This window comes from Pleurodeles waltl, chromosome 3_1 (assembly GCF_031143425.1).
Source record: "Pleurodeles waltl isolate 20211129_DDA chromosome 3_1, aPleWal1.hap1.20221129, whole genome shotgun sequence".
NCBI lineage: Eukaryota > Metazoa > Chordata > Amphibia > Caudata > Salamandridae > Pleurodeles > Pleurodeles waltl.
The window spans coordinates 326094820-326109880 of NC_090440.1; the positions used below are offsets into that span (position 1 = coordinate 326094820).

General features: G+C 45.6%; 1 protein-coding gene across 2 annotated transcripts in view; it reads right to left on the reverse strand.

The window, feature by feature from the left end:
* The window catches only part of DMXL2 (Dmx like 2), a 1615381-nt gene that overhangs the window by 1103087 nt on the left and 497233 nt on the right, over positions 1-15061 (reverse strand). For both annotated transcript variants that reach the window (XM_069222485.1, XM_069222484.1), the window contains exon 18: positions 2882-4573. In XM_069222485.1, coding sequence (XP_069078586.1) covers positions 2882-4573 — 1692 coding nt within the window. The remainder of the gene's footprint in view (positions 1-2881; positions 4574-15061) is intronic.

A 15061-nucleotide genomic window follows, 5' to 3' on the forward strand; every position in this document is an offset into this window, starting at 1 on the left:
AGAAAGCATAGCCTGAAGATCTTAGACCAAGGAACGAGGCATGAAGAAATCATCCTGTCTATGTCAAGGGTGAGCATAATACCTGAAGTCATCAGAATGTATTTGAGCAGAAGGCAGATGATAATAATCCTGATAGTCTTGGCCTTCCTCATAATAGTGTATTTGACGTGAAGCTCATTGGGGCTGTGAGCTGGTCTGAAAGGGCCGTTGTCATCAGAATCTTCAATAACCAACAAATGGCATGGAAGTAAAAGAGGGATGTTGGTAGAGAAAGAAATTCCCGGTTGTAATATCTTAGTGATTTTTGTTGTTCTGATCCTCGTCGGTGGTGGCGTTGATGTAGTCGTCAGTGCTTCATAAGTACAGTGTCCTGATGTTGATTCCCTCTTAGTCAGGATCATAGTAGACGTCGGTGGCGGGGTTGTCATCTGCGGAGTCTTCGATGACGGACTCACCATCGATGTAGTCATCAATGAGGCTGTCATCGACGGCGGTATCAGCAGGGCCGTCGATGGCGAAAGCATTGATATGATCTTACTCAACTCAACAATCTTCATCAACGAGATGGAGGCTGTCGTTGTCGTTTTTGCCAGAAAGTCTTCACAACAAGATAGTTGTTACGGTCATCGTCAATGATCTTGCTGTTGATAGTGATGGTGTCATCAACTGAGCCTTATGTATGAGACATGAGAAGGAGGTACGAGAGAGATCTTTATTGGAAAGCGTTGAGGATGCAGAAATGATGTGTTAAGGGGTTTTCTGCTCTCCTCTGCAGTTCCTTCTAAGAGATTTGGTCCTCTTGTGTGATCTAGAGGAGGTGTCAATTTCCTCTTTTGAAGATGTTCTTTGGGTTTGAGCTTTTTGAGGCTACAAGAGCTACCTCCCCTTCCTGTTTTTAAAAATATTTTTGTGGAGAAAGTGCTGCATATTTTGCACTCTTTTGCCTTGTAATCCAGGTAAGGGCAGTAAATGTAATGTTTATGTTGGTCATCCACATGTACCATTTTCTGCCCACAGGTGTTTCAGTGACGAAAAAAGACCTTTAGAGTCAGTCACATTTGGCTATTTAAGATAACTATGAGGTTGAAAAAAATTTGCGAATGTGAACAAAGAGTTGGTTATTAATAGGTGTATTGGGAAGTCTGTGGCAATTTTGCAACATTTATGGGCTGATATATTAGCATCATGCTAGCGATCTCAACATATCTCCTTTGAGTTAACATTTAAATAGGACACACAACATTGTCCCACTATTATGTTACACGAATTACAGGATTGGCAATAAAAAGTCAAATCAAAATCAACAGGAGACCATCCAAGCAAAAGTTTTAATTAAGTGTTCTGCTATTTTGTAAAGAAAATAAAAACAGAATGAATGATACCATGCAACATGATTGAAAGGCCAGTCATGATAATAATAGATTATGGGCTTCATGTGCAATCACAGTCTGTAACTGTAAAACATATCTTAAAAAAGTGTAAAAGCCCTTTCAAGAGTTGGAAGTGTCTTAATCGAGAGGGCTTTTGCGATCCTTAATGTATCACAAACAGGAGAAGGTGTGAAAAAAAGACGGCCACCTGCTGTTTGGGATTTGCAATGAACTACATACATTATTTAGGACTTCAACTGCACCCACAAGCCATTGATCAGTTACAGATCGCTGAGTTGGTATAGGATTTGGGAAGGGGAAGATGTCCTCATAGTACAAAGTGCCCTTGGGAATCATGTCAGCAGATTAGTAGGGACCAGTAAGAGGTGCAGAGGACCACTGCCTGCTGCTCCCGAATTCTTCTCAAAAGGTAAACTTTTTTTTTTTTTTTTTTTTTTTTATTAAAGCAGCACCGGCCTCTTTAATGGACTCAAGATGCTTAAAACAATGTTTCTCATTTGGGAATACAAATGCAGGGATGGAGATACGTAGCCTTTTGCAGGCCTCCATCCCCGCAACAAATGCATTTCACAAGGGGTCAAGAAATACAGCCTGCCTAATATTCACCAGACAGGTTATTTTATGATCCCCTGCAAATGTACAATTTGTGATGTGTCCAACTACAACACAGATCACATCTGAAACAGCTTTCCCATTCTAAAATCTGTGTGCAAATTCAACATTCCTGGTGTCAGAATGGAAATGTTTTACCAAGTTGTGCTCCACGTTCATGGACACCGGATGGGGCAGAGATTTATGAAAACTGCAACATAGGAGAGAAACAAAACACTTCCTCTCAACTGTAATTTCTGAATCTCATGTAAAGCAAACCCTTATTATTTTACTGTGCGAAAGACTGCATTCTGCCCAAGTCACCCACACACAAAATAACCCCCTTCAGTACCAGAGATCTATGAGGTAGTGTCCTCTATAAAAGAAAAACAAATGCAGGCTAGCAGCTTCTCAGACAGTACTACCAGGTCTTTGCTGTAGCTGCATCGCACACCAGCACTGCAAGTGTCGCCTATCTTTCAATGGGTTTTAAAACCATTCAAAGATTGTCCACTATTCAAAGAACATACAATGTCAGCCATATTGAAATAAACGTTTTATACTTTTGTAAATAAAACAATTATGGCCACCTCAGCATGCACATTGCCATCTTTTTCAAAGGATTTAGAGAAACATGATTACAAAAAACATTTAAAAATGGCCACCTGCGTGTCCGCAAGCAAGTGTATTATACCCATGCAGGCACAACTATCATAAATTGGTTTCTGTAATAAAGTTTTACAAAAAAGTTACAGATGAAAAAACATTGGGAAAACCAAATGGTCTCCAAGCAAAGACAGACCTACGGACGTGCCAGTGCCCGTTTGCTTAGCCACTACACAGTTTTACTTTATAATTCAGAAATTCTATTCAAAATACTATTTAACTTTGTTTCTTACCTGAATAATGTTTATCTCTGCTCTCCCCAAGCTCTGTTCCTGTTGTAGCTACTGTGTCTGCCAAAGCTACAAGAAACATCTGCTCCAAACGAGTTAGACCTGGCAAACTTGAGTGCATAAGATGACTTGAAAGAACACTTGCATGCTCTCGACCAAAGTAAGTAGGACCATACTGGGTAAGGTTAATAACTTTTGATCTGCGTTCCCGCTTTTCAGTCTCAAAACCAATGAAGTCATCAGTTGTAACACTCTGAACCTGAAACAGGTCTGCATACTGATCATCTGCTTTATTTTCAACATTAGTTGTAGAGTGCTGAGCATTTTTTATGGCCTCTTCTGATATTTTGAAAGATGTGTCTTGATCAGCAGCAAGCAACGCATATAAGGGCAGAGGAGGAATGGAATCAATTTCTGTGTACTCTCTAGTACCATCTCTTCCAGCTATGATCATGTCCTTTGCTGTACTTCCACTTACACTAATGGTTCGAGAAAGATGACGTTTAGGTGTAGCAGTATCACCAGTATCTGCATCTTTAACAATTGCAACTTCTCCAGCAATGCATTTAACTAAATGGGAAAGAATTGCTTTTGCCCTTCGAACCTTTCCAAGGTCCATGAGTTCTAAAAGTTGAGTTGGATGATATTGTGGAAGTGTAGGGGAAAGGCTGTGGGCTGCTTCAAAAAGACCACCATCCTGGATCCCAGCAGAAGTGGCAAACACATCATCTACTGTCTTTGTGCCATCAACTGCACCAGTTTTCTTTGCAATTAATTTTGTGTCAACTGAACCCGATAAATGGTGCCCTGATGTTTCTTCAAAAACTGAACTTTCTGTTTCACCGTCTCCAAATTTAACAGCGTGTTTCCACTGTGCATAAACATGCATTTCACAGTCCATTCCCACCACTAAAATACCGTCTCTTACCCATGACAAAGAAACTGGCAAGGATGGTGTTCCATCCACGGAGGATACTAAGTCTATGGATCTCAGCAGCACCCATTTTGATTTGATGCCTTGTTTAATGCTTCCACCTAGTGGTAAGGTAATGACAGCCATTCCGTCTTTGCTATTTACATTATCTGTCACGATGCCCGAAAGTCGCCCATACATAAAGATATTTGAACCTACCCCAACTGTAAGTATGTGAGAGCCATCTTCTTTAGAAACCCAGTCCAAATGCACTAAATGTTTGATGTTGGGCATCTGATATCTGTCCCGGCTCAAAAATATATCAGATTTATTGTAGACAAACAAATTACTATCCACACTGACCCGTGAGTCAAGTACATTTCCAACCTTGATTAAATCATCAAGGTTAATTGTCTGCTCTAAAACCCATTCAGCTCCACCAGTAGACTCACATTCAAATATGCATACATGCATAGAGAATTCTTTGGAAACACAACCGTTATGCTGAAAAAGTTGTTTATACGCCACTGCAAGACGTCCAGTGTAAGAACAGCTTACTGCTACCGGTTTCCCCGATACTTTAACAGCACTTTTATTGTCGTCATCTTCATCATTCATCAGTGACCATTCTTTCCAGTGATAGGTATTCTCTTCTTCCATTCCACACAGTGGATCTTTGTTCACACAGCATCTCCAGAAACGCACTTTGTTGTCAGAACAGGCGGTTACCACCAAATAAGGTGCAAGGCACACCGGGTAAATTGAAGAGGAACTCAGATGACCTAAAACAAACAAAAACAAAAAAAATATATATATATATTTGTGTATACATGTTGTCTGTACAATAATTCTGAGGATTTGCAGCTGACTTTTTTCACCGTGACTTACCCTTATGATGCAGAACATGAACTCCAGAAAGTCTTTCACAAGCAGTGTACTATACCGTATTTCTCAAAGTAAATACTTTCCTGTCTAAGATTATATCTACAAGAACCAACAGCTGTTCCCCAATTTAAAGAAAAAACTCTCCATCAATAAGTTCTTAACATGGAATGTAGAGTAATGATAATTTTATTCCAATAACGCAGAATTAACTTTTTAACCTTTTTAATATACATTCATGTACACTGAACCAGATGTACACATAACTATTTCGAATATCGCCAAACCAATACAGATTTTCCAGGTTTGGAAAGCCTTGACCCATTTCATAACCTTCTAGGTGGAGTATTATATTTTTTCGTGCTTGAAGATTTTTGAGAGGAGTAACAAAGAGAAACGCATTCACAACACTGCTGTTGCATACGATATGGAGTACTAACACCTGAAAAGCTGCATTTCCATAATCAAAATGTCATTAAAGAACGAGTTACTTACCTTCGGTAATGACTTTTCTGGTGGATACATTAGCTACCTGTGGATTCCTCACCTAATGAATACTCCCATGGCGCCAGCATTCGACGGAAATCTTCTTCCTAGTCTCTGCACGTCGACGAGGACGTCACTCTAGCCCACGCGACGCCGTCTGACGTCATACAGGCAATGAGAGGTCCTCGACGACGTGCCGACGTCAGTACCAACATTTTTTACGTGCATGAGAACAACAACCCAATGCAATGAAAGAGCAAGGCAACATCCCATAACCTTGTAAAATACACAATATTGCAATGAATAGCTGTAAATTTAATATAACTCTCTTTTTTTTTCCAAAAACGAACAAATATATGCAAATCATGTATATACACAAAGATATATACATATATATATACAGATAAATATACACAAGTATCCATATATACAACATCTATTGCAACCTTGAAGACCAAGAGGAGCGCACTCAAGGATTACTTGGTAAGACCAGAAAGGCAACGGGGAGGCGGGTGGGACCGTGAGGAATCCACAGGTAGCTAATGTATCCACCAGAAAAGTCGTTACCGAAGGTAAGTAACTCGTTCTTCTGATGGATACAACTACCTGTGGATTCCTCACCTAATGAATAGAGTCCCAAAGCAGTACCACGCCCGGTGGCCGGTGCCTAAATGGTCAAACCAAGAAATCCTGCAGCACTGACCGTGCAAAATGGCCGTCCCTTCTGACCTCAGAGTCCAAACAGTAATGTTTCGCAAAAGTGTGAAGGGACGACCAAGTTGCGGCCTTGCAGATGTCGACCACAGGAACACCTCTGGCCAAGGCCGAAGTGGCCGACTTAGCTCTGGTGGAATGAGCTCTAATGCCCTCAGGAGGATCCTTCTTTGCCAAAGAGTAACAGATTTTAATGCAAAGAACAACCCACCTGGAGAGTGTTCTCTTGTGGACTGCCTTTCCTCTCCTCTTGCCCACGTACCCGATGAACAGCTGATCCTCCAGCCTGAAATCCTTTGTTCTATCAATAAAGAAGCTCAACGCCCTCTTTGGGTCCAGACGGTGCAGTCTTTCTTCCTCTTTAGAAGGATGAGGCGGAGGATAGAACGTGGACAAAGTAATTGTCTGAGCCAAATGGAACGGTGAAACAACCTTCGGGAGGAAAGCAGCCTTGGTCCTCAACACCACCTTATCCCCATAAAAAGTTGTATAAGGGGGCTTTACCGATCAGGCCTGCAACTCACTCACTCTCCTTGCAGATGTTATAGCTACCAGGAAAACTGTTTTTATAACTAAATACCTTAAGGGGCAAGAATGCATAGGCTCAAAAGGGGACCCCATAAGGAAAGTCAGGACCAAGGACAAATCCCATTGCGGCATAACAAATGGTTTTGGAGGATATTTATTTAGAAGACCTTTCAAGAATCTGATAACAATAGGGGATTTAAATAACGATGGTTGGTCTGGAAGACAAATGAAGGCTGACAAGGCCGACAAATAGCCCTTAATGGTAGCCACTGCACAACCTTTCTGCGCTAGAGACAGAGCAAAAGACAAAACGTCCGATAGATGAGCATGTAAGGGATCAATCTGCCTCTCTCCACACCACGCAACAAATTTAGACCACCTATTAGCGTAGATAGATTTAGTGGAGTGTCGCCTGGCCGCTAATATAACATCCACTACATCAGGCGGGAGAGAGAAGGAACTCAGGTTGCCCCGTTCAATCTCCAGGCATGTAGGTGCAGACTCTGGAGGTTGGGGTGTAAAACCTGCCCCTGCGACTGCGAGAGGAGGTCTGCCCTGAAAGGGAGACGGAGCGGAGGGCACATTGAGAGTTGGAGAAGGTCGGAGTACCACACCCTCCTTGGCCAATCCGGAGCTATTAAGATGACTTGGGCCCGGTCTTGGCGAATCTTCCTCAATACTCGAGGAATCAAGGGTATGGGAGGAAACGCGTAAAGCAACTGGCCGCACCAGGTTATTTGAAACGCGTCCCCCAACGCTCCCTGCATCGGATACTGGAGGCTGCAGAATAACGGACAATGCGCGTTCTCCAGAGTGGCAAACAGATCTACCCGAGGAAACCCCCACCTTTGGAAGATCAAACGGGCTTGATCTGGATGGAGACGCCACTCGTGGTCTGCCGAGAATTGGCGACTGAGACTGTCCGCACGTACATTCAAGACCCCGGCCAGATGATTTGCTACCAAGCAAATCTGATGGTCCTTTGCCAAGGACCATAGTCGAAGAGCTTCTCTGCAGAGAAGGTACGACCCTACTCCTCCCTGTTTGTTTATGTACCACATTGTGGTAGTATTGTCCGTCAGGACCTATACCGACTGACCACGAAGGGAAGGGAGGAAGGCCTTGAGAGCCAGACGTACAGCCCGTAACTCTAACAGATTGATATGAAACATCTGTTCCTCTGGAGACCAAAGGCCTTTGATCTCCAGATCCCCCAGATGAGCTCCCCACCCTAGAGTGGAAGCATCCGTTATGACCGTGGCCACTGGTGGCGACTGTGCGAACTGCTTTCCTTGTGAAAGATTGTTGCTCGCTATCCACCACTTCAAGTCCACAGCAGCATCTCTGGAGATCTTGACAGCACCTTCTAGATCTCCTTTGTGTTGAGACCACTGCCTTCGGAGGCACCACTGAAGAGCCCTCATGTGCCAGCGAGCATGCGTGACCAACAGAATGCAGGAGGCAAACAGACCGAGCAGACGAAGGACCTTGAGGACTGGAACTACCGCTCCACTTCGAAACATTGGAACAAATTCCTGAATATCTTGAATCCGCTGAGGCGGAGGAAAGGCTCGACTCAATGTTGTATCCAGTACTGCCCCTATGAACAGGAGGCGCTGAGAGGGCTCCAGGTGAGATTTGGGCTCGTTCACCGAAAAGCCCAGGTCGAACAACAACTGAGTCGTTGACTGCAGATGATGCGACACAAGCTCCGGAGACTTGGCTTTGACCAACCAGTCGTCCAAGTAAGGAAATACTGCTATCCCCTTCCTTCTGAGCTCTGCCGCAACCACCGACATCACCTTCGTGAAGACTCGAGGTGCTGAAGTAAGACCAAAAGGAAGGACTGCAAACTGATAGTGCTGCGATCCTACCACAAACCGGAGATACTTCCTGTGTGACTTGAGTATCGGTATATGAAAGTAAGCATCCTGCAAGTCAATAGACACCATCCAATCTTCCTTGTTCAACGCCAAAAGCACCTGAGCTAGGGTCAGCATCATGAACTTTTCCTGTTTGAGGAACCAATTCAAGATCCTCAGATCCAGGATTGGTCTCAACCGACCATCCTTCTTGGGAATCAGGAAATACTTTGAGTACCAACCTCGACCCCTTTCCTGCTCTGGGACCAACTCCACCGCGCCCTTTGAAAGGAGGACTTGTACCTCCTGTTCTAGCAACAGGAGGTGTTCTTCTGAACAATAAGATGGGCGAGGCGGGATGGGGGGCGGGAACTCCTGAAAGGGAATGGTGTAGCCTTTTCCCACAATACTGAGAACCCAAGTGTCCGTTGTAATAGTCTTCCACTTGCGGAGAAAATGCCGTAATCTTCCCCCTACAGGAGAGGAGTGAGTGGGAAATGGTGGAAGCCTAAGGCTGCTTTCCCTGCTGCACCCCTCCAGAGGACGAGGAAGAGGCAGAGTGCTGCTGAGAGGCTCCTCTGGTGCGGGCCCTACCTCTCCCTCTAAAAGATCTATAGGGATGGGAAGAGGCAGGTTGCTGGAATCTCCCCCAAAAGGAAGAGGAGGAAGAGCCACGCCCAAATCCACGAAACCTCCTGAAAAATCTGGAAGAGGCAGAGGAAGAAGGAGCTTGGAGCCCTAACGATTTGGCTGTGGCCCTGCTCTCCTTAAATCGCTCCAAGGCCGAATCTGCCTTGGCCCCAAACAGTTTGTCCCCATCAAACGGGAGGTCCAATAGGGTTGACTGCACATCCGCAGAAAACCCCGAATTACGGAGCCAGGCCTGTCTCCTTGCCACCACAGCCGTGCCCATTGCCCTAGCCACCGAGTCGGTCGTGTCCAGCCGAGACTGAATAATCTGGGTCGCGGCAGCCTGGGCGTCCGAAACAACATCCAAATGGGGAAGCTCCGTAAATGATGACGAAATGTCATCCATAAGAGCATGGATGTATCTCCCCAGAATGCAAGTTGCGTTGGTGGCCTTCAACGCCAGACTGCAGGATGAAAAAAATTTCTTGGACTGCGCATCCAGCTTTTTCGAGTCCCTGTCTCCAGGCACCGTCGGGAAAGATCCAGGCGCTGATTTTGATGAACAGGAGGCTTGCACCACCAAGCTCTCCGGTGTAGGGTGTCTAGAAAGAAAGCCAGGGTCAGATGGCGCAGCTCGATACCTCCTGGCCACAGCCCTATAAACCGCTGAGGAAGAAACTGGCTTCTTCCACACCTCTAGCACCGGATCAAGCAAAGCCTCATTAAACGGCAAGAGAGGCTCCGCTGCAGCAGAGGCCGGTTGTAGCACCTCCGTTAGAAGATTCTGCTTCGCCTCTGCCACCGGCAAAGGCAGGTCCAGAAAGTTAGCTGCCTTCCGTACTACAGCGTGAAAGGAAGCCGCCTCCTCCGTATATTCCCCTGGAGACGAAAGATCCCACTCAGGGGAAGTGTCCAGCCCACTGGCTGTATCCAGACCATGCAGTCCATCACCAGAGTCCTCCAGTTCTCCTTCCTCCAGGACTAGTTGGTACTCCTGCTCTTCCAATAGACGAAGAGCCCGTCTCCTCGAATGTAGCCTCTGCTCGATACGCGGAGTCGACATGGCCTCCGCCGAAGATCGGCGCCGATCCCCAGAAGCAACCGACGCCGCGTCCGGCGCCACAGGCAACTTCGACGCCGATGAAAGAGCAGGACGAAGAGAACTTGGAGCAGATGGACCCACCGGAGTCACAGGATGAAATCCCGACGTCGACGGGATGGAAATCTCCGGGGCCAATCCCTCTAAAGCCACCGGAGCGGCCACCGGCGCCGAGCCCACGTTCCCAAAAGGGAGAAAGGGCATAAAGGGTGGCGGCCGTAGAGGCGCAGGATCACCCAATGAAAAGGCCAAAGGACCAGCCGGAGCACCCCCTGGAGCCATCTGTTGGAAGATGGTATACATCGCATTTAGGAATGCAGTACTATCGGCTCCAGGAGTGGGAAAAGCCGGATACTGGGGTGCCTGTATCGAAGGCGACCCAGACGCCGGCCTCGACGTCTGCGACGCCGGAGACAACACAAGAGGCTGCATCACCTCAATCACCGACGCCTGCCCAGGTGAAGTCGGTGACGCCGGAGAGGGCAACGGCGTCACCGTGGGACTGACCTCCCAAGTCCTCCGGCGCCGATCCGAAGGCGACCTGGAACGAGTCTCCTTGCTTGAACGGCGCCGTGAATCTCTACGGCGCCGGGAGTCTCGATGACGCCGATGCCTTGGCGAAGAAGACTTCTTGTGATGCTTTTCTTTCTTCGACTTCGCCATAAACAACTTAGCCTCACGTTCCTTGAGGGCCTTCGGATTCATGTGCTGGCATGAATCGCAAGTTGAGACGTCGTGGTCGGAGCTCAAACACCAAAGGCAGTCGGAGTGAGGATCTGTAACCGACATCTTGCCCCCACACTCTCGACAAGGCTTGAAACCCGACTTTCTCTGCGACATTATTACTGCAGAAAAGGACTACGCAGCAAAAATACACTGTAACCACAAAAGTAACAGTTGCTCCCTCGAAGATAACCTTTTCGAATGCACGGAAAAAAGGGAACTGACGTCGGCACGTCGTCGAGGACCTCTTATTGCCTGTATGACGTCAGACGGCGTCGCGTGGGCTAGAGTGAAGTCCTCGTCGACGTGCAGAGACTAGGAAGAAGATTTCCGTCGAATGCTGGCGCCATGGGAGTATTCATTAGGTGAGGAATCCACAGGTAGTTGTATCCATCAGAAACAGGCTGTATATCACAGCTGCATGCCATTTGGAGTAAATAAAGATCAGCACCTTTTCCACGACTTTAAGTGCAGAAAGCAGACATTTGACACTTCTGAACTCCCTACATTTCTTTTTAAAACTGGTTATCCCATGAACACATGGAATATGGAGAAGAACCCAGAAACATCATTTTCGATCAAAGGGCCTGGGCTGTGGGGCGAGGGTATGAGTGAAAAGCTTCCTGGAGGAGAAAATAGCATCTAAGAGATTACCTACTTCAAAGTGGGTTAATTTTTAACTAGCTTGTGTTTTTGTTTAACCTTTATTGGATTTCGATAAACAATGTCACATACCTAAATCCCAAATACAGACCTTCAAACACGCGTTTCATACATACATCATATTTATACTTATGATAGATAAAGCGTGTCAATACAACTTCCTAATCCCTTACCACGTCGCATACTGAACGTACATTGTTGATTTAAGAACCTGTTATTTAAACATACAGTATATGCTTTAAGCATTCTCCTCGATATTGTTAAAGGTGCGTGCTATCATTCTCATGCATTTTACTATCCTAAAGTTGCCCTCATATAAGTAACTCTTACAAAAAAAAAACCTTTAGTGGTTTCTTAGCCACGAGTATTAATAAATTTGCCCCAAATATCTTCAAACTACCCATGCTTGCTATGCTGCCAGATTCAAGCTAGCTTGGCTGATGAAGGGTGATACCCTGAAACCGGTCCCAGGATGCTTGTTTCTGGTCCAGGGAGGACCTGGCCTGGAAGTTTGGGCTGGACTGATCCCAGGGGGAACAGGGTCAAGAATGATTTGCATATGGCTGGGTCCAAACTGGAATGGCATGGCAAGCAAAATAACTGATGGATTAAACCCAGATCTGTGACTGGGGGTGAATGTTTGATTTGCTCTGCATTCTGTCCATCTGTTTTTGCATTCAAACTATTCCCATCACTCATTCAGCTTACACATCGAGTATACAAACATATTCCAGCTTTCAATAGTTGGAATATCTTGTGAGTTCTAGCAACAAACACTATCCATTTTGGCCACTGTCAGCACCATAACTAGACATCTACTAAAGTAGACTGGCAATGATGGCACCTTTGACATGTCATGTATTATTCACAATTGTTTAGTCAATGGTAGGTTGTAGGAAACTGGGATACTGGTTGAGGGTGGGGGATGAACCCGTACTCATGCAGCAACCACAATCTCTGTCAGGGTGAAACTCAAGCCAACCCCAAATTAACTTGTGCTCAACCCTCTGGTAGCTTTGCACCAAACCAGTTAGACTCAACTTAAAGGTAATGTGTAAACTATTTATGCAGCACTTTTAACAGGAATAAACACAAAATATAAGAAAAATCAAACACCAACTTATAAAAATAGAGTAAAATCTAATAAATTATTAGAAACCAAAGGGACAACAAGCCAATCAGTTTAACCAGATATACGCAATTTCAAAGTCCTAAGTAGTGCCTAAAAGCACAACATTCAAACTGCAGTAATCTGGTCGCGGCTGACTGGGACAAAGTCACAAATTCAGGCAGACTGCGATGGAACACGGACCGCATACAGGGATCAAGTTAGGCCCACTAAACAAAGTACCTTAAATCCTGGTTTGCGGAGTGTTGCAAGATGCAGTGTCGAGGGTGTGTCGTACAACAGCAGTTCTGAGGAGCTGTAGGCTGTGATGCAGAGCCCTGCTTAATTGTCAAGGATGCCTCCGACAAGGGGAATGCAATGTGAAGTCTGGCATCGGGATACGTTGCGCAGCAGCGGTTCAGAAGAAGTGAGGGCCTGCATGACATTGAGAATGCGGTCGATGAGGAACATTCAGTGTGAACGCCTTTGTTGAGGATGTGTCATGCAGTGGCGGTTCAGAGGAGACTGTGGGCTGAGATGCAAGGTAAGGTGTCAGGGCTATGTCACAGCAGTCCTGAAGTAAGAGCTGCAAGGAGATGTGTTGCACTGTCGCTTCTGCTCACAGGTCCATAGCTGGGGCTGGCAGAGAACCTTCAGGCCCGCTCCTAAGAGTTTATGACTGGGGTGGCACCCCACAGCAGAGAGAATTCAGCTGTTGTGGTTCAAGATGGTTGGAGCCTCTTCTGCCCCAAAGGCTCTGATCAGGAGGCCAGCCAACTAGCCCTTGGAGTCACTCTGGTAGTCTTGAGTTCAAGATATAGGTCCCGTTCTATTTCCTCAGGCAGCAGAGTAGCAGTTCTTCCTAAAGAGCACCTTCTGAGCACTTCTGAGCCTTCCACAGGTCCAAAGGTATGCTGAAGAGTTTGGTCTGAGGATCCATTATTTATACCTGTTACCCACTTTGAAGTAAGAGGTTCTGGAGGTTCCTAACCCTACAAGTGTTTGGGATTTTCTAACTCACTGCCCTGGCCCCAGCTTGCCTGGTGTCATAAAAGGCTAATGTCAAACCCTTTGTGAGTTTGTGCAGGCAGAGCCTTTGTGATGTGCTAGTGTGGGACGTAGGCAGAGCCTTTGTGATATGCTAGTACGGTAGGTGATCGCTCCACTCTCCCCATCAAGTCAGAGATGGTCCATCCTCCCAACACCTATTTCCCTTTGTCTCACTGTCTGTGAGCAATACATAAAGACCAACTGCCAGCTATACTTAGTGACCCAGGATACAGGTACCAAATGGATAGGACAAGAAAATGGCAACTTACTGTGAGTGTAACTTTCAGAATTGTAACATAAAATCTGACTTTACCATTAAAGAGGGTTATAAATTAAAATTCTTCAGACACTAAACTCGAGATTACCACTTGCTCCCAATTGAAATTCAGCATTTATTAAATGTAATAAGGCAACCCGCAATTATCCTATGGGAGATGTGGGCCTTGCAGTAAGAGTGGTTTACTATCAGAACATGTAAAACTAAGAAGTACATCCTAACATTTTGAAATATACTGCACCTAGCCCTATGGGCTGTTTAGTGCTTAACCTAGACGTGCACTAAAAAAGAAGGGGTAGGCCTGGTGTAGGAGGCTGGCCTGGCTTATAGTGGGTACCTGAGGGTACTTACACCTTGTGCCTGGTCCAGTTATTCTTTATTAGTAGATTAGCAGTGTTCTAGCAGCCTAGGCTGATAGAGGTAGCTATAGCAGAGCAGCTTAGGCTGAACGAGGAGAGATGCAAAGCTCCTACTATACCACTTATATCATATAGGTACCGTAGGAAGTTGGCTCTGTATGTACTATTTCAAAGTAAGAAATAGCATGCACAAAGTCCAAGGGTTCCCCTTAGAGGTAAGATAGTGGCAAAAATAGATAATTCTAATGCTCTATTTTGTGGTAGTGTGGTCGAGCAGTAGGCTTATCAGAGGGTAGTGTTAAGCATTGGTTGTGCACACACAGGCAATAAATGAGGAACACACACTCAAAGACTTACTCCAGGCCAATAGGTTTTTATATAGAAAAATATATTTTCTTAGTTTATTTTAAGAACCACAGGTTCAAGATTTACAATCAATACTTTAAATGAAAGGTACTTCACTCAGGTATCATAGGAACTTTGAATCAGCAAAATAGCACATACAGTTTTGGCAAAAAGATGGCATTAAGCTATTTTAAAACTAGACCGTGCAAATTTCAACAGTTCCTGGGGGAGGTAAGTATTTGTTAGTTTTGCAGGTAAGTAAACCACCTACAGGGTTCAAAGTTTGGTCCAAGGTAGCCCACTGTTGGGGGTTCAGGGCAACCCCAAAGTTATAACACCAGCAGCTCAGGGCCGGCCAGGTGCAGAAGTCAAAGTGGTGCCCAAAGCACATAGGCTTCAATGGAGGAGGGGGTGCCCCGGTTCCAGTCTGCCAGCAGGTAGGTACCCGCGACTTCGGAGGGCAGACCAGGGGGGTTTTGTAGGGCACCGGGGGGGGGGGGGGGGGGGGGGGGGGGGAACACAAGTCAGCACAAAAAGTACACCC